Source organism: Drosophila willistoni, assembly GCF_018902025.1.
Source record: "Drosophila willistoni isolate 14030-0811.24 chromosome 2R unlocalized genomic scaffold, UCI_dwil_1.1 Seg200, whole genome shotgun sequence".
NCBI lineage: Eukaryota > Metazoa > Arthropoda > Insecta > Diptera > Drosophilidae > Drosophila > Drosophila willistoni.
In genome coordinates this window covers 5,556,555-5,582,097 of record NW_025814051.1, presented here as the reverse complement: position 1 = coordinate 5,582,097, position 25,543 = coordinate 5,556,555, and the positions used below count along the sequence as shown (strand labels likewise).

The window sequence follows — 25,543 nt, the reverse complement described above, 5'->3', positions numbered from 1 at the left end:
TTACTTAGGTGGCGGCGGTGATGATGATGCCGATTCTGATGAGGTGGAAACTGCACCATAAAATCATTGTTATTTATTGATTTATTATAAATTTTTTCTTTATTTCTTTGCATAAATCCAAAATATATAGTATATATTCATTTTAAAACTGGCTATTTATGTACAGTGCGTTGGAAAATTCTTATTTAAAACAATTTGTAGAGCTTTTTGAGTTCGGTCTTTTTCCACTTTGGCAGATCATCGAATTCGTAAAAAGACATTTTGAAAATCGATACAAAATCATCATGAGTCAGATGTACCTAAGCAATAGAAGAAGATATATTTTTAAGTTTGAAATGGAAATTCAAAATTCTTTGCAACTTACCTCCCGTTTAAGGGGATTGACTTCAGTTGGTAACATATCCGTTTCCTGGGTAAGTACTGTTACGGGATATTTTTTATGGCCATCAAAGTCCTTTTGTTGATTGTTACGCATCAATGCTGCAGATCCATTTACGATATTGCCATTTATTTTGGGAGCCGCCTCAGTGGCACATCGATCTCTGCGCATTTCTTCATATGAGATGAAGTTCTAGAATGAAGAAAAGAATATTATTAATAATCTAAATTAAAGTTGCTGGAGAAAATCGACCATCTTAGATTGAGACTAATTTTTTGATCAAAATTTGTTATGGAATTAATTTATTATTATTGAATTTTCGACCCTTTCCCATTGATAACCCGTAAACTTACCTTGCCGTAATCATCTTTCCAGGTCTCAAAGAACCCCTTAAACACATTCGGTTCATTGTATTGACGGACAATGGCCAAAGCAGTTGCCGAACGACGACCAAATGGTGCATTTTGTATATAACACTGAGCAATGGCTGTGTATTTCTCCTGATTCAAAGCCTGTGAGCCCAGCCAGACGTAGGTAATCAAGCCAGTATCCAGTATATAAGTACAATCCGCACATAGATCCTCCTGATCGAAACCAAGTATCTCCTCGGTGAGTAGGGTATTTGAGTTCGCTTGCCACCACACCAAGAAAAGTTGAACTGGTGGTCGTGGTTTGATGGGAACTGTCGTATTCAAATAACAATTGTTACTCAGAGTTGGCGAAATGTTGCCACCGTTGCACATGCTACCAGCTCCAGAAGTGCTACTGCTTGTGCTGCTGCTGCTGCCACAGGAATTGCAGTTGTTAGTGGTACCGTTGCCATTGATAACGAGCGTTTGATTGAAATATAGAGCCACCGATTGCCAAAACTCTTTAGTCTCCTTGCCCTCGAGAATGAGAGAACTTTCACCCAGGAGAGTGCCCACCGTTTTGGCCATTTCGCGTGCATCACCTGTACTACTTTGACCACACCAGACCCACACATGACTCGTCTTGATCACATAACAATCTTTGGAGGTTATCGATGATAGGGGAAGTTCTTCCACAGCTTTGGCATTATACGAGGCATCGCCGTAGATTTTCAGCAGGAATGTCTCTAGCATTATGTTTGTCTTGAAATCGTTGTTGTTATTATTAAGTATGGCGCTTCGTTGTCCATGCATTATAATCAATTTGCCTTCAAAGATTTGCAAAAAGTGCGGAGTCTCATCAAACTCGTAGAGTTGAACAAACATCGAGGCAGTTTGTCCTTTCTTTTGCAGATCCTCAAAACTTTTTAATGCAAATTTATCCGCCTTGCCAATGGTTTCCACAGAGGCCTCAGAACCATTCCATTGATAAACAATTGTCTTAATTCCCACAGCGGCCAGATCAGCTGGTATAATGGTGGCACACTGTAGAATAGAAAAATACGTTATTCAAATTATATTAAGCTTGTTGATCATTTTATACCCTACCTGTACACTATATATAACCACATAGCTGGCATTTGTGGTAAAGACGACAGGCTTTGTGCTTGAGATTTCATGCATTTGATCACCAATTATACGATATAGGATACGTTCACCTCGTCCATCATCAACTAGTTGTGTATCGGCAGCCATTTTGGGTCGTTCGCACAGCGAAACCGCATCTAATTTACCAAATTTCGTTGACACTGGCTTATGACCACGCGAATTCTCTTGACTCCAAACGCTTAACCAATTGGCGAATAGACGTTTAAATTCCACTGGTTCGTGACCTTCTAGAACTCGCACGACCAGAGTATGATCTGGATATTTCTTCTTTTTCACAAAGGCACGTCCATTACCCATGGCGGCGAGTGCATCTGCTTGAGGGGCTTGAGCCCCAACCCATAACCAGATGGTCTGGGCATAGTTATCCAACAAATACACACCATGAGCATCGCTAAGATCATCCTTTGCGGGCAAGCCGACATCCAGTTGATCGAGATGCAAACGTCCGCGTTGATTGCATTTATAAATACGAAATTTATTACTCTCCAAATCCTTGAAACTGGAACTTTTCTTTTGATTTGCCTGGCATACGAGACGTTTCTGCAATGGCAGCACACTGTTCCACAAATGTTTCTCCTCCGAAGTCATTGCCTGTTCATAGCCATCATCGACTATGGTTGTATTTGAATTTGGCGACTGTTTGGTCACCCATGCGAGGGCACTGCGTCTCTCAATACCAGAACTAGAACGTCCTATCCATATGAAGGTAATGGTCTCCATTTTGAGTATCATTATATAATCGGAATTGAAATGTGACCACTCAATGGTGGGCAATTCAATTGAACGTAACCATTTCCGACCGCTTAATTGATAAAGACGTGGTTGTTGTGGTGTATTAATCAAAGCCCCCGATAGTATGCTACACAAAAGTGAAATGAAAAGAAATTTGGGGTTATGTTATTAAATATTCTATGCAATTATTCAAAATATTTAACTATATCGTGATTAAAAAGTATAAAATGGTCTTGAGCGAGCAAAAGTTTGCTTGTTTTCATGTACTTTATCTTTTTTTCTTAAAACTAAAGTGAATCCTATATCAGTTTGAGGTTAAGTACACTTAGACCCCTAAACAATGACCTTAAGCTTAAATTTGTATTACAAAAGCGCAAAAACAGCGCAAATTAAGAAGGAAAAGAAGCATCAACCTTGAATAAGTGACATTTAAGAATCATAAAATGTCATAGATTGAGGTAAAGTTTAAATATTATGAGAATTTGCATCCTAATTTAGAAAGAGCGAGCCTGGTGGCTCGTTAAAATTGAGTACTAGGAGGAATATACAACATTTAGCATAAACACTTCACTTATTTTTTTATAAGAAGCCTTCTAAATTAATGTTGTATACTCACTCATATCCCTTTTTGAAATACGATAGAAATCTAGCGCTCTCATGATTCTGTGTTTCTCGATAAATAGCCGCCACATTGCCCAAATACGAGTCCAGCTCTTGTATTTTATGCACAACATTCGAACGATTCTGTTCGCTCACATTGCTGCCCAACCAATAGTGTATATAGCGTTCCAATAATACATTCGACTTTTGTTCGCGTGTCTACAATAAATAAGCAAAAACTTGTTAGTTAAATGCCTCAGCTAAATGGAAAGAGGTGTGAAAAACTTACAATGGTCTCATGCGTGGCATAATGTCCCACCAAAGACGAGGCATATATTATGTAGGCGCAGTTATCATAAAATAATCCATATTGTGGGCGTGACACTGCCTCCAAACGATCCTCGTCGATTTTCCATAAGGCAAATGTAATTGCATTTTTAGCCACTTTACGAAAAGTTGCATCGACTTTTAAATCGGGGATCGTATCGGGACGCACCTCCTGAAAAATAAAAAACGAAATTAATTTGGTATTAATTATTACATTTTTACTTACAATTAGAAACATTGCAATTAAAATTAAGCGTAAATAACTTCTCTCAAATATGACTTTACTAAGATTTTTTAAAAATAAAAAGCATAAACTTGTTAAACATGAAATGATGTTACTATATATAGATAAATAATTTGGAGAAGTAAATGGATTTGAATTAAGGTATTTTGATTTATTTTACAATCTGAAAATCATAGGTTTTTTTTGTAGTTTTTCTGTTTGGTGAAATTTGAAATTGTGTTTTTTTGAACTCCTACCTAACAAATGATTTATAGCTGTCTTGTCAGACACTACATTAGAAATAAACTTACAGCAAAAATAAATTAAAAAAAAAAACAACGCCAACACCTTTCCCCAAATGTTCAACAATTGTCAAACCAATCATTTTGGAAACAGGCTTCGGTCGAATCCAAGGATGTCACAGAAAAATGAAAAAAAAAACAAGTATTTGAAACGACTTTGACTTTGGTATTGGCCGCGAATAAGTTGATGATAGAATGGGGAGGTGGGGCAGATGTGGGGCATATGGGTGCTCTGCATCTTGGCTGGTTGCCTCTAGTTAAGTGATAGTGAAAACTATACCGCAGCCAGTTTTTGTTTTCTTCTTCTTTCTCTCTGTTTTTCTGTGTTTTTGTTTTTATCATACAATTAATTTTTCTCTTCTTTTTCAATTTATTTATGGAACGTGCACGTTGCCTGCTGCTCGAAAGTCGTTCAAACTGTTGTTTGAAGCTAATGGAGCAGCAACAACAACAGAAAGGGGCGGGAACTATCAATAAATGATATATGCAACTCAATCTTTATCGATCGTGTAACGGCAACGTTGAGGTCATTAGTGGTAACTTTGTTTTGATATTTGAAACATTTCGTTTTCATCTACATATTCATTTTCATTTACATTTCAAGTCACCCAAACCAAAACTAGTTCATGCTTCGCCTATCATTCAAAAAGTGATGAAAAATTGCGACGGACTGCGAATACTCTTTAAGAAATGCGTATGTATCGGATTCATGAGTAGTACGATAGGATAATTACCATTAACAAGTTGATGGGAAATTGTTATTCATTGTTTAAGCTTCTTAATTTGTATTTTATTTTGATTTTAACTGCCATCAGTCAAAAAAAGTTTTGGAATAAGAAGAGAATAACAACTTTCTGCTTAGAACAAATACAATTTTTTTTAAGATTAAAGACGGATATAGGGGAAGTCGTTGGGGTTTGGATACCCTTCAAAATGTTAATATTTGGAATAATATTTTATTTATATAACTTTTTTAAGTTTGTTATACCCTCAACTAGTGAATTTTTCAAGTGGTGAGTCAATTTTAATGAATTCATAATCTATTTTGAAAATTACTGAATTTTCTAAACCGAAAGACATAATTTTTTGTATGGCCAATTCCCAAATATTCAAGATTTGTTTATATTTATTATGTGTTTTAGCAAATTCATAAAGACACAAATGTAAAAAAATCTAAAATAAGTTTTATTTAAAAGTCTTTAAAGATAAATTTCAGTATAAGCGGATTTTTTGATTGGTGGCCATATTATTTTGTTTCCTTTCTTTTTAGTTGAGAGATTTTCGAAAAACATGGACAAAATTTGTTTTTTACTCACAACTTATTTATCCATTTTTTATTAGTGTATATTGATGCATTTTTTGTAATTACTTTTTTATTTGAATTGTTTGTTTATGTGTTACATGAAAACATTTTAATTATTGCCTGTAAACGGGCATATGGAGCAACATTAGTTTTTCCTCTTGATCGGAACCAAAGTCATGGTTAATGATTGATTGAACCAGTCTTTAATATGTTTTTTCTCTGTCTGCTGACAGCTAAACTACATTTGTCATTTCAAACAAACGACACCACAAAAAAAAAAACAATGCGGTACAAATATACAAAAAAAAGTGGCACAAAACAAAAGAGGAGAGAAAAAAATATAAAAAGTTATTTAGCCTCAGAGACTTTCACAGTTTTACGTTTATGACAATTAACATTCATCAATTACTACATTAAAGTTGCCTCAAGAAAGGTTCTAAACAAAAAACAACAAGAAAAAGAAAATAAAAACAAGATGGAAAAAATTTAGAAGAGGCCTCAAAAGATAATGAACAGAAACTTTAGAGACAGAATACCGGAAGCTCAATCAAGAGAGCCGAATTTAATATACACTTCTGAAACGCAATAATGATATTTTAAACAACAATTCTCAATCTGAATAAAAATGATTAATATTAGAATCCAATTAGTAAAGATAAAGAGTGAGCAAAAAAGGATAAAAATGTCTTCATTTGACAACTTTTATTTTCAAGGTACTACTCTGAATAATTCTTAAGTTATATTCAATATTTAAATAATCTTTGTCAGATCCTTAATCCGTTGTACAATTTCAGCACATTAAAAAAAATAAAAATAAATTTAGAGATCCTAAATTTTATAGTATAATAAAAAATGAATGACATATTTTTTTCAACACTTTTAACTAATAAAATGCATTGCATATTATTTTAGAATGCGTTAACTTTTACTGAGCTTTATATATTAATGCATTACTCATTTTTATTTGATTAAATTTGATTTTATTTACTAAACTATGCCAAAATTTGTATTAAAAAACTATCTGTTATAGTCACATTTTTGAAATTCTTGGTAGTGAAACCAAAATTATTTTAATATGAAAGTGACAGCGGATATATGACTTAATTTCGCAAAATTGGCAATTTATATTTATTACTTATATTTGTAATATTATGTGTTTTTATACCATACACCCATAGGGTGAAATGGTATATTAAAGTCGCCAAAATGTATGTAACAGGCAGAAGGAAGCATCTTCGACCCCACAAAGTATATATATTCTTGATCAGGATCAACAACCGAGTCGATCTAGCCATGTCCGTCTGTCCGTCCGTCCGTCCGTCTGTCCGTATGAACACCTAGATCTCGGAGACTGTAAGAGCTAGAGTCACCAAATTTGGTATGTAGACTCGTGTAGTATGTAGAGTGATCAAGTTTATTTCAAATTTTTGCCACGCCCCTTTCCGCCCCCGCAATTTAAAAAAAGCGTTTATCTCAAAAACTATTCCAGCTAGAGACACCATATTTGGTATGTATATTCGCTTAGTAAATGCACACATTTTAAATGTATAAAAATTTTGCCACGCCCTTCTCCGCCCCCGTAATTTAAAAACTTGATTATCTCCCGTATTTTTTTACCGTATGCAATCAAATTTGGCACAATTACATTTAATACTAATATCTAGCAAAATACCAAATTTGATCAAAATCGGACAAAAATCGGCCGGAGTTGGCCGTTGGCTGGTGGGGGCGCTAGGGTGCTCGTATGATTGAGTGAGCGAGATACTAAGATATGCTTGTAAGAAGCATGTGAAAATGCATTTATTTAATAAAGTTGAAATATTTGCTTTACTGGTGTATGGTATACCTAAGTCGGCGAGACGACTTACTTACTTCATTTCTTCAAATTTTAAAATTTATGGAATTATGTTAAGCACGCAATTATTTAAAAAACCCTCAAAAAAAAGTCCTCTACTCTAAAAATCAAGATAAACTATATCGATTTTAACAAAAGAAGGCGGATCATGCAATCAGAATCTGAATTTTAGATAGGCATATCTAAAAACTTTGTCAGCAATTAAAATAGTATGATAACAATATTTGATTTAGAATAATAATAACAGAAAATATTCAAAAACAAGTCTAAAAGTGGTTCAATGGTAATGCAATGTAGTCTGAGTTCAAACTCCTGTCTATTTGGATGACTTCTGTTTTTTCTTAACATCTTCAAATTGGTATTGACCTATAAACAACACCTAGCAAACGTCTACAATGTAGTTTAATTAACACCAAAAACAAAACTCCTTTCAAGTGCTAACTAAGCAGACAAATAGATCCATTCAGCCTCAATAAATATTAACTGGATAAACAAAAGTTTAGTGGACTCTTAATTAGCGTCAAAGAGAGAAGAGATATCTATATACAATATAGACAGATCTCTGTGGTGTGTTTCATCTCTATAATTACCGTTTCTTTTGGTGACAGTGATAGCTCCATGCTGATGAGATCTTGAGGCTATATGAGATAGTTGACAAGGATATAGCTGCTGATGATGATGACGATGATGTTGTTGATGGAGGGGAGAGTGCGGTCAGCAGGCAGCCTTGAACTAGTTTCAAATGTTTGACCGGCGCGCAGCTCAACCCAAAAGTGAAAATCTGGATTCGAGTTTGATTAAATTTCACGCGCACACACCACACTATATTTTACACATGTATATACTAAAAATTTTGTTGAGAATTCTGTAAAAAATTGACTAAAATAATTTTGAATTTCATACGACAATGACGAAATGTCTGGAGTAATGTTGTAGATATATAAATTGATTTTAGTTTCCAGGGCAAATTTGATCGTTTTTATCTTCTTCAACTCTCACAAAATCCAAAAGAATCGAGAGGAGGCGCGTTAAATCGGCGTTGTGTTTGCCACAAGAGCCGATTGCAGACTGGTCCGTGGCAAAATGCTGCACACCAAGTTTATGGTTCACCAAAGAGACAACTGTCGGAGTCGTGGAGTCGGCGGCTTCGCAGTCGAAGTTTGGAGTCGAAGTCAGAGTGGGAAGCGTCGTTGCGTTCACTATTACTAAGACTACGACTAAGACTTCTGTTTGTGAGTCAGAGGAAAATCAACTTGAATGAAAATTATCAGTTATGTGTCTTGTGGTCCCCCCCACTGTCTGACTGTGTGTCTTTTCAAGTTTAGCGGTAAAGAAGAAAACGCAGAAAGCGCAGCGCGCATTTTGTTATGCTTTTGTAAATAGTTGGCAAAGAAGGCGGTTCAACCAGAAGATGGGTGAGCGGGAAAATGGCAAGGGAAAAGTTGAAAAACAAAGCATTTTGTTTAGTTTAAAAATTCATAACAATTTCATCTAGATTTTACATCCATTATAAGACTTGTATCATATTGTACTTGTATCATATAATTTTTGGTCTTTACTTAAATTAAATCTAGTTACAAAATTTGGTTTTGCAGACATCTTATTAGCATTTGATATGAAATACATACATTATGAGGATTTATTCCCAACCCTTAAAAAACTCTTGTACAGCGATTTAAAGTTCATAAATTTAGTTGGAATAGTTCAAACACAACTTGCTAATTATCCAAGTGTGTGCCTATATAATCTGCTAAAGAACTGTTATACAAATATTTAATATATTTAATACATATATTCTTGTATGATCTGCAATGAAGTGGTATGCAAATATGAAATATCTGACAATTTAAAATAAGATAATAGAAAATTAAAACAAGTATCCTAATGCTTTATCCAGATATTTTTAAATTAACGTATTATAAATTTTAATGCATATGAATTTGCTTTCTATAAAATATTTTAAAAAGAATTCTTTAGTAATGTGGAACGATCTGCCGGCGGCGCAACAATATCGGTTGCTTCGGTTGGGACAACCTCTGCTTCAGGAGGAGGAACAGTCTCTGGTTCCGGCTCAAGCTCTGGCTCTTGCAGGGTTAATTGTATTTCTGGCTTGGATTCTGTCTTCAATTCCGTAAACGATTCGTAACCTGCCTCAAAGACTGTCAGTTCATTGGAAAAGTGTCGTTCAGAACGCTTCTTCGATACACTATGGATTGCCTCATGAAAGTCGCCCAAAGCTTTACGAAAATCCCCATCGAGTTCTATTAGCCTTAGAAAGTCCTCTGCATTATCGGGATCAATTTGTAGGGAAAAGGCACGTGCCATTTCCAAATATTGTTCCTCTTCAGCTTTACGTTCAGCTGCCTCAGCCAGCAATACAGTGTTGCGTTGCTTCAGCTTAATCTCCTCCTCGCGGGACTCCAATAGCTTGCCCCGTGAGATCTCTCGCTCGAAAAGTGCTGCAATCAATGCCTTCTCCTTGATAGTTGCTGTTAGCATGCCTTCGTCTAGTCTCATCAGTTGAATATCTCCCGTGACCAAGCCGACTGTAAGGTATTCCGCATCCGGATGGAAAGCAATATGGGTAATACGTTGTCGTAATGGTATGGACAGAATGGGAGTGCGATGACTCATTAAAAGATCCCAAAACTCCAAATTTCCAACACTATCGCCAGTTACGAACAGAGAACAGCGTCCAGTGCTCCAGGTACCGCAAGTCAACTGATTCTGCCTCTTTATATACATAGTAGTGGGCGAGTTTTTATACTCCTCGGACCAGATGCGTGCCCGCCAATCGCCAATAACTAAAAAATTCTTCACAAAGAATGGATTACGCACAATGCTACGAATGGGACCGGCAAATAACTGATACTGACTGAGAAGTGTTTCGGATGGGGTCACACCTTTGCGATTACCAACAAACACATATCCCATATCACTGCCCACTATATAGCGCACAGGTATGGTATACTCAAACTCCAAGACGGTAACACCATGAGAGTTCTGACGATCCTGTATATCAGAGGTATTCGGTTCGAGCAGCAGTTCCTGTGTTGGCATCTTCAGATCGCGAGTATCCCAATACTTGACCGAACCATCTAGTGATCCAGAATAGAATTCAGTGTTGGATTTCGAATGGACCCAACAAAGAGCCGAGGTGACCTCACGATGTGCTACCTCTAGCGGACAACTTCGTTTGGGTGAACCATAATCGGCAATATTCCATAGACAAACTTTGCCCGAATACAAACCACCAATTAATGCATTCTCATCCTTTATACACAGCTTGGCAAATGAAACGACCCCTCTGTTTTCAAAAAAAGCCAATGGTTTGATTGGATCATAAATATCCCATATATAAAATGAATTGTCATTGCCAAAATCAGGCATACGATTAATCAAACGTTTGTACGATTTCTTTAAACGCTTCAAATTGGAGTATACGGCCAGAAACTCTGTTGGATTGCTCGGCATCCATTCGCACATTGTCAAATGTCTTTGGGGCCGCCACAGGTCGCGAAATATATTAATAGTTCGTCCCGATATTTCCATTTTAATGCCCGATCCCAATTCTTCGGGCAGATCCTCAAAATGATTTTGATAAATATTAATGGCATTATTCTGCTGCGCTATGGACATTGTATCCCGCAACAAACGCCCCACCTCAACGCCCCAGGTATCCTCGCGTTCAACTTTTTTGCGATAACGATTCGTCGATTCTTCATCGTTAACATTCACCTCTTTGATATTCCAACCGCCCTCAAAGTGATTCATTCCATGTTGATCGAATGTCACGTTCTCAGTCTCAATGGTCGATGCTGCACTTTGATCACTCAATTGGGTAGACTTGTTCACCGGATTGGCCAAAACGTATTTCATGCGCAACTTGGCACTTGGATTCACACTCAAGAGTAGCTCATTACGATCCGAGAATACACATTGCCGTCCAAATCGACGACGTTCTCGCGAAAATATAAACTGATTTACATGCGCTGGGGATAAAGTACCCATGATCGCTGATGATTTCTTCAAAACAAACTATGAAAAAGTATAAAATTGGTTCATTAAATTCAAACTTATGTCTTTACTACGCCAAGTTTCATTTATTACTAATATTTTATGAACCTTTTTCACAAAGAATCAATATTAGAACTTTGACATATAAACCTAAGGCTAAGAAATTTGTTAGATATTTACGAATAATCTACAAAGTGTTGGAAAAGCCTTTAATTAAGAACAGGCTTATATACCTTTCTGTTTTTAGGACCCACAATTAACTGACAGTTGTCACAAATGGTAAATAGCCTGAAAGGATAGAGAAGGATCGGCATCTTACTTCGTTCTACTTCGATTCATGAGTGTTTCAACTGCAAAGCTTCAGTATTTGATCCTAATTGGTCAGCTAATAACTTTTTTTCCCACTTTTTTTTTGTAATTAAGATACTCTTTTCTCAAAAATTTAGAAGTCAGTTTGTTCACCCATTGCACTCTATTATTTTTAGACAAACGTTTTGCTTCTTGTAAGTATGTCAGAGGTTTTAGAAAATACAGTGGACTAGCATGCCAAGTCTCCTTTGGTAAGGCTTAAACTCTACCAAACCTCATAGAGGATATCAGTATTTGATAATTCAAAATGAAATTTATGTCTGGTAATATGATATACATTTTCTGTGTCTAAAATTTTGGTTTCCATGTAAACTTCGTCCAAATACAATAAATAGATGTTACGAAATAAATTAGGACAAATAACTCTGTCGGAATCAGAATCAATCTTAATTTCCAGACTTTCATATTATTACCTTTGCGGTATCCCTTTCGAAGAAAAGTCCGTTTGGTGGTAAGGCTTTAAACCCAAACTAAAGGATATTAGTAATTCAATCATAAAACAATAATATTTAATAAACTCATTACACTGTATCATGATTTCGATACTGCTGAAATGATAATTCCAAATAAGCTTTGTTTAAGAAAACCAATATTAACTAGTCAATATAATTTACATCTTTGGTATGAAAAAAGAATATTTGTTCCGGAAAAGTTGGTTAAAATTTTGTTGTCAACTATGTTAATTGACTGAGTGTAACAAATACGGTTTATACAAGACTCTCACTGGATATTTTTCATATGCAATCAAGCAGATATTAAAAGAGAGTGAGAAAGAGGGCGGGAAATCTTATAGATAATTTGCATGGATTTTCCTTTTCTTTTTTCTTTCATTTCATTTTCCTTTTTAAAAACTTTTGTCAACTGTTTGTTTCGCTTGACTTGATTTGCAATGCTTTTCTTCCACCATTTGCTCTTCGCAACATTTTCTTATGATTTATGTCTATACGCCTGCCATGAACATTAACTAGTAGAAATTATCTATAGATACGTTTGCATACGCAGAAGTTTACCGAACTCTACTGGAGTTTGGTAATACCTTTGTGTAATGTAAGTTCATGGGGTACAGTGGAGAGTTGGGAGTTGGGAGTTGGGAGTCGGGAGACCTCTTGAGCCCAAGGAGAACTGAAGTAGGTGGGTTTACATTCATATGTATACTATGGTATGTCGAGGGTAAAACAACATAAGACAACAATGCAAAGCCTTTCAAAATCTCCAACAACTGCCAACTCTCTTTTGTTGTAGTAGAGTAACTCAAAACTCTGACAAGTTCAATCAACCGTTGAGTCGAGAGCTTGGTTGCTTTGGTTCAGTTCGGTTCGGTTCAAGGCGTGAAAACTAAAAAAAAAGAAAGAAAACTGAACAAAAAAAAGAAAAATATGAAATGAAAAATGAAAGCACAAATTGTTAAATTGTAAAATGCAAAACAAACCAAACCAAAATGTGCGACTTTTAGCCATTATGAGATGAAGCAATGCAACTTTTTTTGTTTCGCTACAATTTACCAATTTATGATAATTGACTTTTCCTTTTCACCAAAATAAACAGTTTGCATTGTTTGATTTTCTGGTACAAGGGGGAAGTACTAAAACACGCGACATTTACGTAAAGTTTAACATGCAGTTTTGTGGCATTTGCCACAGCTTCAGCGGCAAACACTCAACATGCAGCATGCAACAACAACCTCTTCTGGCAGCAAAGTAAACGGGAAACGGAGCAGCAGCAGCATCAGCAGTCGCAGTCGCTATAAATGTACCGCTTTGACTTCTCGAGTGTGGTTTTTCTTTCAGTATTTCACCTCATATTTATCTCTCTCTTCAGTTTGATCCCCTCTAGCGGTGATTGTGTCTTCTTGTGCCGATTTTATGCTCTTTTACTGTCTTTTCATTAGCCAGAGAATTCATCCAGTCAGCCAGCCAGCCAGCTGAAGATGGGCAAAACTATGCACAAGATCGACGTGGAAAAAAATGGGAGAAGCAGCATCCAGCCGCCGCTAGTCAACATTAATTGCCATCGTTTCTAGGCTAGACGACCAGCTGACTACAACAACATTCCCAAGAATTGATCTTCATTTATTCTATTGATCATCAGATAAGAAGAATTAGCTAAATCATTCCATTTGTTGCGTTATCTTTATGGGAAAGTGCTTTGCACGTTCAAGTGAAAATTATGAATTATTAAATAAAAACAGTTTTAAAACTACTCTAAAACTATTGTAGTAGAGTTCCTATACCTAACCGGTATAACAATATTATATTTTAATATGTCAAACTGTTATACACTTGCAATCTGATTGGTATTCTACATCTTAAGTTTAATACACCTGGTAGAAAACTGTAATACAACTAATACATAACTATTAGCTGTATTAGCTGTATACAGCTAAACAACTGTTATATATTTTATTTGTTTTTGTCACACAGTCTATTTAAGCTGTCATATATTCATTAATACTATATTAAAAACTGTTATACAACTAGTGGAAATCCGTTATACCAGAGATTTAACTAGTTACACAACTGTTAAGAATCTGTTGTATAGCTCAGATTTACCTAATGCCCATAGAAATTTGTTATACAGCTGGTAGAAATCAATTATACACAAGATATAATTTGACTAAAAAATTGTTTTAAATATGTTATACAGCACAGATTTAGGTAGTATCTATAGAATATTCATGTACAAGTGGAATAAATGTGTTATGTATGTAGTATTCAACGAATTTCTATACAACTGAAAGAAATCTATTATGCAAATGCATAACCTGGTATATAATGAATATTTATCTGTTTTTGAACTACTATCTATTTATGTATATTTAACTATGTCTATACAACTAAAAGATGCTGATATTAAAGTAGCGCCCATGCACCTAGTATTAATCTGTTATACAACTGGATACTGTTTAGGGAAAGGAATAGAACTTATATAAATGTGGTATACAATCAGTATTTATCTCTCAATTAGAATCTATGGAGCTGGTAAACATCTATTATACAACTGGAAATACCGTTAAAGAAATGATTTACAATTTATATTCATCTGGTAGAAAACTGATATTAAACTACTGCCTATGCAACTGATGGAAATCTGTTATACAAGTAGTAAAATTTGCTGTAGAATTGAAATAAATATGTTATACAACTGCTACACATTTCAGCTAATAAATTTACTAGTCACAGTCCAAAGACCTATTATAAATGTTATATTTTTAACTTGTCTACGATCGAAAATCCATCACCTGAATCTATTATTATTATGCTTTGTAAAACAAATTTGATTAATACATCTTACAAAGATAAACTAAATAAACAACATAAAACAGTTTGTATTTTAAGGAAAAAATTAATTTATCGAAATGTTTAACACAAAATCCAACATAATTTTTGTTCAAAATGACCACTTTTCAATGAGATTTCCATTCCAAAAAAATCAATCATTTCGAAGAGTATATCAATATCAATGTAATCTTTCTACTTCTTTCTCCATTTCTTTGCTTCACCTTTTTACCGAACCAGTCACAAAGCAACTGTATAACACAATCAACGGCTCCCAACCACCCCACTCCACACCCAATAGCATCAATAACAGGTGTTTTGACTTACCAAACAAAAGTGCATTTATCACAAACAAAACTTAGCATTTATAATGGTTAATTAGTTTTTGTGTTTAAGATTGGGAAACCAAAAATGGAATGGTAACAACTATCGGGACAGAGCGTCATTAATCAAATGCGATTTCGAAAGGTGAGACTAAGAGAGCACCAATTTTGGATTTTCTTTGCAATTGATTATTGAGATTGCATTTCATTTCATGTTTGTGTCTTCTTCTGCCTTTGGTCTATGCATTGAAATTGCTACCGTAACAAATAATTTCAACAATTGGGAGACGCTACTTGATTTCTTCCCACGCTCAACAAAACAACAACAACAAAATAAAATAAATATAAGTAGTCGAACCTGAAGTCGAAAGGTGTCTGGTCTTTTTTTTCGTTGTGTGGGCGAAAAGTTCAAAAATAATTTCTTCATTCGAAATTACAAAAGGTGAAAAAGCGAACTGTGCGCGTACTGAACAAAAAGAGGCAAAACAATTGCACAAACAATGTATACACGAAATTACCGTTATTTAACAGTTATTTAACATGCAATTAACCTCTATGATAACTACATATTAAACTAAACTAAAAACCAAAAAAAAAAAGACCAAGAAAATGAAATGCAAATATATTAGGCAGCCAAAAGTTCAACATGGAGTTAAGATAATATATTTACCTGAAAACAGCCTTTCTACCCCGAAAAGAAACAACTTACATCTTTCGAATGGGATAGAGTGTGGTGCAATAACTTTCACAGTTAGAGATGTGAGCGTGATTGTGAATAAGAAACTAGAGTAGAGGGGATTATGAAAAGGAAATCACTTTATATGCCTTTCATTGGCGATAGTTAAGTCACGATCAACTAAACCATAGACTGATCTTAACTATATTTACCAGAAGGATACTTTTATCTTTGATTTGAAAATTTGGACGATTAGGCGTATTTTTAATCAATAAAGGAATTCGCGTAAGTCTTTTTCCATGGATCTAAAAAAAAGGAATTTTCATGCCTCCAAGTGCACACATTAGTCGTAGTTCTATTTTTAGAAAATTAATTCTCTATTTCTAGAAATAGTTGTCGTTTTGTCGTTTTGTCATGAGGCAATATTTCCTCTATTCAATCCAAAAGAACATAATACAAATTGCATTAATAAATTTTAACATAAGTATTAACAGGAAAAAGAAAAAGAAGAAGATGATTTGGCCATAGAAAAAGAAAAATTTGTGATCTATTTAGGAAGGAGAGAACGAAAAAAAAGAGACAAAATTGGAATGTTCAAAAAGTTTTCATTTCTATAATGAAGTCTGCTTATAAGTTGATAGGTTAAAAAGAATGAATTAAGCTCAAAGTAACTAATTCTTTTAAAACTATGTAACAATAAGCATAAGAGGATAAGGTTTCGAAAACGATATTGAAATAGCGACATAAAATCTGATGTCCTCCCACAAAGAAAATAAATATTATAAATAAAATGAATTAGGTCCCATAACGACTATATTTGAGATGCAGCTTACAAGAACGATACCTCAAAGTAAGTAGAAGATGTTCGAGAAGTTCCTGTCACGGAGGTTTCTTGAGAATATATTTTACATGTTCGGTTTTTCAATGAGAAAGTCCTGACAAACTTGAAATTCGTTGGGTTGAGACATTTTTCAATTTCCTAGCCAAAATTGTCGATATATCGAACTTTTTTATAGTCTCTGTAAAAACAAGAGATTCTTAATCATTTTCGGTTTCGATATAGAATAATCAGAATTTAGGCTTTAATTATCCAATAAAACCAAATCCGATAATGTGATTAAATTTCCTTTATATGATGCTCTGTGTAACTCTCATCTCTAATACGAAGAGATGTTATTATTTGATTTTCTTTCGGGGTCATTCATCTTAATTATCACACAAACTCAGATCCATTCATCGTTGGACAAAGAGGAAAAACTTGACCAACAAAAATTAAACAAAATGAGGCTTTAACGTGCTTCTAAAAAATTCATTAGGCAGGCCCCAAAATACAAACACACACTTACACGCACACACACATACACGCACACACACACACACAGACATCTATTTATAATCATACCAACTGAAATTAAAAAAACTAGCCTCCTAAAACACTGTCCATTGACCCATTTGCATTGTAAAACCAAGACAACAATCTTAAAATTTTTTGTTTTTGGAAAGAAATCTCTAGTTTGGTTTTTTTTTTTGGGCGTGGAAATTGTTCCCACCTTTTTATGGCTAGCCTTTCTTTCTTTTTCTGTTTCTCTGTGCTATTCAATTCTTTGGTCTTTTTTTTTTTGTTTTGAGACCACATTTAATCACCGGAAGCTATCAGATGAAGCATCTTCAGAGGCACCCAAAAAAAATTGAGACACGCTTAATTACAGCGCCACTTCTCCAGCTGTGTGTTCTCGTTCCCTCCTCACCAAATTGAGATAAATCTATTCAAATTGCTTTTCAGTTCAGATTTTTGTTATGTTTGGAATCATATTCATTCATTTGGTTTTTACCAATTAGACACGTTTGTCGGTTTCTTGTCAACTGATATGGTTATAGGAGAAATCGCTTAAAAAAAACTCAGACATTTGTGGTAATATTGTCGCTGCCAATGTTTTTTGTGCCCTTTCTTAAGAATACACTTCAAAAACGAATTGACAAGCTTCTTTAATATAAAATCATGGTTTTCGAAACTGAATATCCAAAGTGAATATCGTAAAAAACATAATTAAACGGCTGAAATATGGCAGACAATTGTTGACAAAATGTTGTTTAACAATAAGAAAATCACTTGTTGTGTCACCATTGGTAGGTAAACAAACTATTGTAATTAATTGAAAAGGTAATTGAATGACGATGTCATATTTTCGTGCCAATTTTTAGATGAAACAAAATATCACCAAGATGAATCATCATGTATCTTTTATAGAATATCAATATATATTGTTTTTTTGGTGTCTGAAAAGATGTCATAGCCTTGACTTCTAATTTAGAACAGAAACAAACTGTTGATTCGTCCCCGAAGGCCACAGAAAGCTGGAGGACCCTTCACAATCTTATGATCTACATAATTAGGATAGATTGGAAATATAAAAAACTATAAATAATGGAAAGATAAAGTGTTTTGTTTTGAATATTTCGTAAATTCTGAACGCGATCACGATGACGAAGGTAAGACTTTTAATTTTTAAAGTTTTTCACCATATACCAGTTAACTATGAATACATATAATATAATTCTCTGAATTTTTATACATCTGTGTGAATCATTCCAAACAATCCTGAAGACATTCAGCTCCGTTCAATTATAACTGAAATGAATTGACGTTAGTATTCAAAACCATTCAGTTACATTATTAGGGTATATTTTATACCCAAAAGCTTAGATATGAAGTATTTGTTTCGAAACATGGAAAGAAGGATATTCTTGGTCAACAGCTCGACTTGGCTTGAAATCCAATTGGTTAAAATGTTTTCATATTCATAAGCAGAGCAAATATTAAATTCATAAGTAAAGTTTATATAAACATACATATGTACATATTTCCATGTTTACAATAATAAGTAGAAGTTATATTCTGTCTATTGGATCAAGACTTCGTACAAAAAAGCAAAGTATTGAAATATCTAGGAATTTTTGTCTTAAAATCCAAAAATCTAAATAATTTGCGAAGAGTTAGACGTAAAATATTATGAGGAATCAATTGGCTTAGCTTAATATCTCTCCTTTGTATAGATAATTTTAATATGATAGACAACCTATCTAAAGTTACAAAAATTTATTGAATTTTGATCAGGATTATTAACTCAGAATTTGTTGGTTTGTTTTGCATAAAATCTTGTTATTTCTCTTTTAAGAATATCCTTAATTTGTCTTAAACCAATGCAAATCATATCGTTATGTGTACTTAAATTGGAACAAAATTGTGGTATCTAATTATTTCTTAAACAAAGCGTACAATATTATTTCAAAATTTTCCAAAGTAGCGGCCAACGTAAACGCCTTTTTTGCCCCGCACCCTTGGTACTTCGCCGGAAAAACTCACACCCATATGGTTGTAACTATGCGTTAGAGTGTGATGCCAATATTTCATATGCATTAACATATTATCTCTTAACAAATTGTGAAAAGTTCTGCAACTTTAATAGCCACGAAAAATTTCCAAACACACTTACACAATTATAATAATAATACTCAAGACAAAATTGTGACAATTTAATTCATAATTTGTTTAACAATGCAAAAAATATTACAAATTGTTGATTTTTTTCATTTACACTCACCTGTTTGATGAAATTAAATGGCGGCATTTTTTTTATGGTTGTCGTCAATGTGACAGAAGCAAAGAAAATGAGGGGAACAGGAAGGGGAAAACAAAAGTGCAGCTGCTGCGCCGGCGCTTAAAAGTTGTTTGCAATTGTTGTTTATTTTAATTGGTCTCAAACGATCTAAATTTGTTCACACTTTGAATTTTTTCTTCTGTTTTTCCTATTATTAATTGTTGTCACCCAATTCCGTTTTGTTCACTATTGTTGTTTACCGTTACTCCTTACGAACATAGCGACCAAGATGGACAAACTCAAATGTACATATGTATGTATGTACATATGTATGTGTGTATGTATGTTGTTTCTGTTGGTTTCCTTTCTTTTTGTTTATAGCTTTTGCGGAAATTGATACACAAAACAAATTAACCCAAATTATGCACAAATCGAATTACGAAACGGAAGCGTTAACAAAAAATTGGCGAGAATCATGCGTAAGCCCGAAACTCCGCTTCAAGCTGGAAAGCCGCAAATGAATCAACTGAAACACGAAACGAAAAACTTCAATTGAAGCATGCGCGCCCAGGCACAGGGGCATGACAGAGCAGAGCAGAGCAGCTGACTTAGGCTTCGTTTTTTTTTCTGTTTTTGCTTTTGCTCTTTCGTGTTTTTTGACCCTTTACCTATGTAGAGGCCTGCCATATCAATGGGCAGCACAGGGTATAATGGGATGAACAAATTTTATAAGAACTTTAAAAAACATTAAAATTTCTCATTAGCTTGCAATTAAAGCAAATTTCAAATAGTAAAATATATATTTTAAAATAAAAACAAGGTCTGGAAAATAATTAATAATCAATATATAAATCAGTAAGTTTATATATGAATTCCATTGTTCCTTTTAAGTGCAGGGTATCAATAGGTCGACATAGTCAGTGTTGTAGACAACTTTTGCTGCGCTTCGCTGACTGCAAGTGTCAAAATATGACTATCCCATAGAGTGAGAGAGAGAGACAGAGGTAGTTCTAAGAACTGTGTTCTCTTTTACTGTATTTTTTTATGCTTTTATTATGCATCGTAAACAAATGGAATGGAATTGAAACCTAAGTGCTGCTTCTTTCTTTTCCTTTCTCCCCTTTCTTCGTCTGACGTCATTTGGTTTATTGTTGCTGCTCTTCTTGCTGTTGATCCCGTTCAATTAGCATGATACACTCCCTTACCAAAATTCGGGCATGGGCAATATCACGTAACAAACGCTCCCTAGGCCCACGAGCTCCCATTAAAGTGGGTGAGATTTCCATTTTCATGCTGGCCAAAGTAGCCAAAATATTTGAATATTTATCCACTATATTTGCAGTGGGATCATTAGCTGGAAAATTGAACAAATTTAAGCAATAACATAAATGAAGGGGTGGCCCAAATATGATTTACTTACCAATTCCCGATGGTATTAGATCAAAGAGACCGTTGTCGAGAACTCTGCCTCCATTGGCTAGGGTCAATAATTGCAATTGGGCCTGCAAGTAACGGGTATGCTCCAATTTATCCATCACCTGTTTATATTCCATTGCATACGCAGTGGCGGCATTTTTCAGATCCATTTCATTAGATGTCTGTGGAGGTGGAACACTACCATGACCACCTCCATTTGAACCTCCTACTACTTCCACACGGGTGATTTCCACACGAGGTGGTTCTTCTACGAGTAACGGTTCGTCCATCGATGGATCGCCGTCCTTTTGTACATTACAGTTCGTCGATGAATTACCGCCTGAAGGCACAGCTGTAACAGTTATATCACTGTATTTAGAGCGAAAAGATTCAATGTCCAAAAAATCCATATTTTTCTAGAACAATTTGCAAATTCACTTTTGCTTTAAGTCGAATCAAATGCCAGTCCTGTTTAGATGATTTGCCAGGGCTACTTTTTTCAGTGCCGACACAAATGTTCGTATTCATGTCATATTGGCCAACATTGAGTATCAGTGGAATTATTTTTTTTAATTAAAATGATTAAGCTTAAGCTTATTTAATGTAAATTCCAAAAAAAGCATTTAATTTTTCTTTTTTCTTAAAAACTATTATAATACCTAAAATAATATAATATATTTTTTACTATTTTTATTTAGTTATAACTGTTATTATATTGGAATATTAATTTTTTAAATATGTCAATACATTTTTGACTCACTGTAAGTCAATAAATTGCCTAATTTAAAATGCTTTTGCACTTACAATAATCTAAATCCATATGGACTCTTGTTTTTTGTACTTTAATAATATTTTGTGGCGTTTTCATATGATTTGTGACACTGTGCCAAGAATTCCTATGTTTTGTTGTATTTTCTGTTCCCTTTTCTATTTCATTTCGCACATGTATGGAGGTTGACCTTCGTTGTGCTAGCTAGTTATCTCTTTCATACACACGTGTTCTGATTGTTTATGCAGAGTGACCGTTTTCTTTTTAATTTCCGCTACACACACAGAAGAATTGTTTAGAAGTGCAAATTTAGGATGCAAAAAAACGTAAAATGTGTTTGAAATCTGAAAAATAATTCAAAAACTAGTAGAAATATAATATTTATAAAAACTTGAAATTTATAAATCGAGAAATATCAGTTTGATTATGTCTTAATTAAGACACCACGCTGCCCTTTTTTTGATGGCTTAGGCTATTTTTTAGCTACATTTCTAAATATGTATGTATGTATGTATGTACATAAATATGTAAACATAATGACTAAAACTTCAGTTATTCCCAAAGGCATTACAAAAATAGAAAGTCATCCTCGAATCTAAACCAATTCTCATACAAAGTCATCAGCATTTCCCCCATTCGCTGGCTTTTAAAGAATGACCAATTATTTTAAATTCACACCAGCGACTACAGAGGGTGGAACTTTCAACTACAAAAAAAGAAAAGATAAAACTGGATCCGGTCAAGTCAGTTTATTACAGCACCTAACCACCACCTGTTTGGGCCTGAATGGGATATTGCATGACATGCGGGCTTTTAGAACAACAAAACACATATTCCATAAACAGTTCATTCTACTCCAAATGTGGTAAGTACATACATACATACATATATATGTACATATTCTTTTTTTATTATTATTTTGTTGCCTGTTGCTGCCATCACCAACCAACAGACTGAAAGGCGGTCAAGCGTGATTCCCTGTGTTCAGGTATGTACAATTTTCAAACATGACTCATTGCGTTTATATTGTTCTTCTTGGGGTTTAACATGCAAATTTTTTGTTTTATTTTGATCAAAAATTACTATTTAGATAATGTTTCTAATTGCTACTTTGCTGCTCTTGAGCCTTGATAATCTCATCGAGATGTCGTTCCGTTTGCTCGCCACACTCAAATCGATGATAGTCAACAATATCTATGCCACGTTCGTAAAGAACTTCTCCCACTGTCTTATCGGCATCTAGTAGATATTCCTGATGTATTAGACATGGCTCTTCATCCTTATTTTCCGATGGCTTATCCTTATCGTATTCACCAATTTTTTTGGGCTTCATGCCAACAATTTGTTGGCAAATGCTTTTATTGAATTCAACATCCTGCAATTTGTGTTCCGAACGATAGGCGATAATGGCACCATATTTTCCCACTTGTGTGATATCGTCCGTGGTGCTGACATTTGTGGGTGCCGGATGGGCATAACCGGCCAAACGTAAACCGTTGTTCACTTTAAAGCAAAGGGCACGACGTATTGAGCAATTCTCACCAACGGCCCCGATCAACAGGGCCAAATGATCGCCCATAGTTCCACCCTCGAGTGTTTCAAGATTCTTTAGGGCATCTGCATCGAAGCCAAGCTGCAAACAATACATGAAAAGAATCGATTTAGTTGAATCTCATAAGGATTTTAAAGCGAGGATAAAGGAATGCTCTAATTGGCAGCAATTTACATACAAATGTTGCCTATTAAACTGACCTTACCGAACTTAAATCGAGTTAAGCTCGACTATATATATTAAAACGACTAATACAAATTCTATTTATCATTTTGGGTATTTTGTACTCACCTTCCACAAATCGCCATCGAATTCAGTCATATCTGTATAATGCAAACATATACGAGCAACATGATCGACAAAACGTTTGAATGTATCATTGCGTGCCACAAAATCAGTTTCACAATTCAATTCGATCATGGCACCACGATTTCTCCGAACTAGAATACCAATCAGACCCTGAGTTGTGACTCGATCGGCAACTTTGGTAGCCTTTATCCAGCCCATTGTTTGGGCTTGGTCATTTAACCATTTTTCAGCCTGAAATAGATTAAAATGAACATATTGTTAGAGATTTGTTGCAAATTTACATGATTTAATTTTTATGAAGTAAGCAAATTAGAAACCTGTCGAGTAACTATGAATAGATCAGGGTAATTAGGTAGACTACTCCTTGTGTTCTATTTTTATGTATTTAAGAGAAAAACTGAGTCTAATCTTCTTCGCCTATTATCTTTGGGGAAGGGGTATGAGTGTAAATCTTTCTTTCATAGAGAAGCATTTCTTTTTTCCTGTAGCTTCCTCATCCTAAATTTCGAATGTAAGCTATTGGTGACACCACCTTTTAAAAGGTATAAGCTTGTGATTCCTTATTCTAAAAGGTCTTAGTTAGCTAGTTAAAAGATTAGTCAATATTATATATTCCGAATAATTTTGGTAGATATATGTCAGTGGATTATTCTTCAGAAAGCTCTTATCAAGTGTATGCACCTTCTAGAAAGTTGGAGCTATTGGTTCTTCCATCCGAAAGGTCTAAGCCAGTGGTAGAGCCTCCTCCTTCGTTAAGGATATTCCCTTTGCGACTTCTAGAAGGTTTATTAGTTTCTTTTATTAAATGTCTAAGACAGTGGTTGTTTCCTTTATAAGGTCTAAGCAACTGGTTCATTGAAGGTTTATGTCAGTCATTTCCACTTCTAGTATATCAGTCAGAAGTCATTAAATCTACTGAGAGGATTAAACCAGTGGTTTCCTCCTTCAGATGGTATTAGACAGTAGAGTACTTGAGTAGTAGTATTGCTAGTTCCTTTTTCTAAAAGGTCTAAGAATACCACAACCATCTCTGGGAAGTTGTTGTTGAATCTTCCACAAGTCATACCTTTTGCTATATCAATCTAAGTTCCCTATTTCACAAAATTTATCATTCTGCAAGAATTAGAAGGAAGGAATCATTCTTCTGAAAAATCTAAGCCAGTGTTTGCCTCTTTAAACTTTCTAAATTAATGTTTTCCTCTATAAAAATGGTATAATCTATAATCTAGGTATAATATAAGTCAAATTGACGATAAAATATGTGTCTTTAGGCAGACTGAAAAGGTGCTCCCACAGCGTTAAATTACTTAATTTAAAATAAATATTTGCTTATTTTTCAACTAATAAGAAACTAGCCAATTTGTGAGAAAATGAAGTCAAAGTGTCGAATAAGATCCTTATTTACAGTCATTATCCCCTTTTCCAATTTCTTAATGGTCCTCCACCTACTGAATGATGTGAAAATGAATTTGACTGAATTGTTAGAATTTTATCCATATGATTATCATGGCACTTACCGCATTGACATCGTTCTGATTCAATTCCAAAGCCTTTTTACAATTGGCAAAGGTGTAACCTGTCTTCTTGCGCAACGCAGCCAAAGCGCTCTTCTCCAGGCCACCGCCACCCGATCCCGCTGCAGCGACCGCCATCAGCTGTTTGGTGGTCGTGTGCAACCGGCGCATGCCAAACTTTTGTAGAAACATTGTGATTTATGGGAAAAATTTGGAATTTTATTTATTTATTTTTTTACGATTGCTTGGCAACTGTGAAGGTTGTTTCTGATACGTAAACAATGTGTGAATTTTTAGTATTGGAATAGAATTGAACAACGACGACTGGTGACAACGAACAGTAAGTCAGAAATTTTGAGATTTATAAAATTAAGGAAACTTAAGAAACATTGTCAACTTTTTTATACATGTATGTATAAACTTCAATATTTTTTCTTTTTTTTTTCGTTGCACAATATAGAATAGAACAGCCGGCGTAAGCGTTGC

General features: G+C 34.6%; 4 protein-coding genes across 5 annotated transcripts; all 4 read right to left on the bottom strand.

The window, feature by feature from the left end:
- Positions 1-112: 112 nt before the first annotated feature.
- Positions 113-19,827, bottom strand: LOC6643695 (villin-like protein quail). 2 transcript variants are annotated; one of them, XM_023176449.2, is made up of 7 exons: positions 19,501-19,827; positions 3,518-3,727; positions 3,245-3,447; positions 1,837-2,755; positions 733-1,773; positions 365-571; positions 113-299 (listed from the first exon to the last, which is right to left on the bottom strand). In XM_023176449.2, the coding sequence occupies exons 1-7, from the start codon at positions 19,525-19,527 to the stop codon at positions 186-188; spliced, it is 2,721 nt and encodes a 906-aa protein (XP_023032217.1). In that variant the 5' UTR covers positions 19,528-19,827; the 3' UTR covers positions 113-185. The 2 variants fall into 2 exon arrangements, with proteins under 2 accessions (XP_023032217.1, XP_002066315.1); XM_002066279.4 differs by lacking the exon at positions 19,501-19,827 and adding an exon at positions 7,829-8,156.
- Positions 9,106-11,356, bottom strand: LOC6643694 (dynein intermediate chain 3, ciliary). Its single transcript, XM_002066278.3, has one exon. The coding sequence runs from the start codon at positions 11,247-11,249 to the stop codon at positions 9,198-9,200; it is 2,052 nt and encodes a 683-aa protein (XP_002066314.1). The 5' UTR covers positions 11,250-11,356; the 3' UTR covers positions 9,106-9,197.
- Positions 19,828-20,502: 675 nt separating the features above from the next.
- On the bottom strand, positions 20,503-21,429 carry LOC6643655. The gene is made up of 2 exons (XM_002066277.3): positions 20,918-21,429; positions 20,503-20,851 (listed from the first exon to the last, which is right to left on the bottom strand). The coding sequence occupies exons 1-2, from the start codon at positions 21,321-21,323 to the stop codon at positions 20,643-20,645; spliced, it is 615 nt and encodes a 204-aa protein (XP_002066313.1). The 5' UTR covers positions 21,324-21,429; the 3' UTR covers positions 20,503-20,642.
- Positions 21,430-22,723: 1,294 nt separating this feature from the next.
- Positions 22,724-25,539, bottom strand: LOC6643654 (elongation factor Ts, mitochondrial). The gene is made up of 3 exons (XM_002066276.4): positions 25,061-25,539; positions 23,526-23,774; positions 22,724-23,315 (listed from the first exon to the last, which is right to left on the bottom strand). The coding sequence occupies exons 1-3, from the start codon at positions 25,247-25,249 to the stop codon at positions 22,782-22,784; spliced, it is 972 nt and encodes a 323-aa protein (XP_002066312.1). The 5' UTR covers positions 25,250-25,539; the 3' UTR covers positions 22,724-22,781.
- Between the last annotated feature and the right edge of the window lie 4 nt (positions 25,540-25,543).

Excerpts from the sequence above, each read along its gene's own strand:
- LOC6643695 (XM_002066279.4), bottom strand. The coding sequence starts at position 7,858 with ATGGAGCTATCACTGTCACCAAAAGAAACG. Across the intron at positions 2,756-3,244 it reads TATTTCAAAAAGGGATATGA|CATACTATCGGGGGCTTTGA; the intron begins GTGAGTATACAA and ends ACTTTTGTGTAG. Across the intron at positions 572-732 it reads GGAAAGATGATTACGGCAAG|AACTTCATCTCATATGAAGA; the intron begins GTAAGTTTACGG and ends TCTTCATTCTAG.
- LOC6643655 (XM_002066277.3), bottom strand. The coding sequence starts at position 21,323 with ATGGATTTTTTGGACATTGAATCTTTTCGCTCTAAATACAGTGATATA. Across the intron at positions 20,852-20,917 it reads TCTAATACCATCGGGAATTG|CTAATGATCCCACTGCAAAT; the intron begins GTAAGTAAATCA and ends TCAATTTTCCAG.
- LOC6643694 (XM_002066278.3), bottom strand. The coding sequence starts at position 11,249 with ATGGGTACTTTATCCCCAGCGCATGTAAATCAGTTTATATTTTCGCGA.
- LOC6643654 (XM_002066276.4), bottom strand. The coding sequence starts at position 25,249 with ATGTTTCTACAAAAGTTTGGCATGCGCCGGTTGCACACGACCACCAAA. Across the intron at positions 23,775-25,060 it reads ATCAGAACGATGTCAATGCG|GCTGAAAAATGGTTAAATGA; the intron begins GTAAGTGCCATG and ends AATCTATTTCAG. Across the intron at positions 23,316-23,525 it reads TCGATGGCGATTTGTGGAAG|CTTGGCTTCGATGCAGATGC; the intron begins GTGAGTACAAAA and ends TATTGTTTGCAG.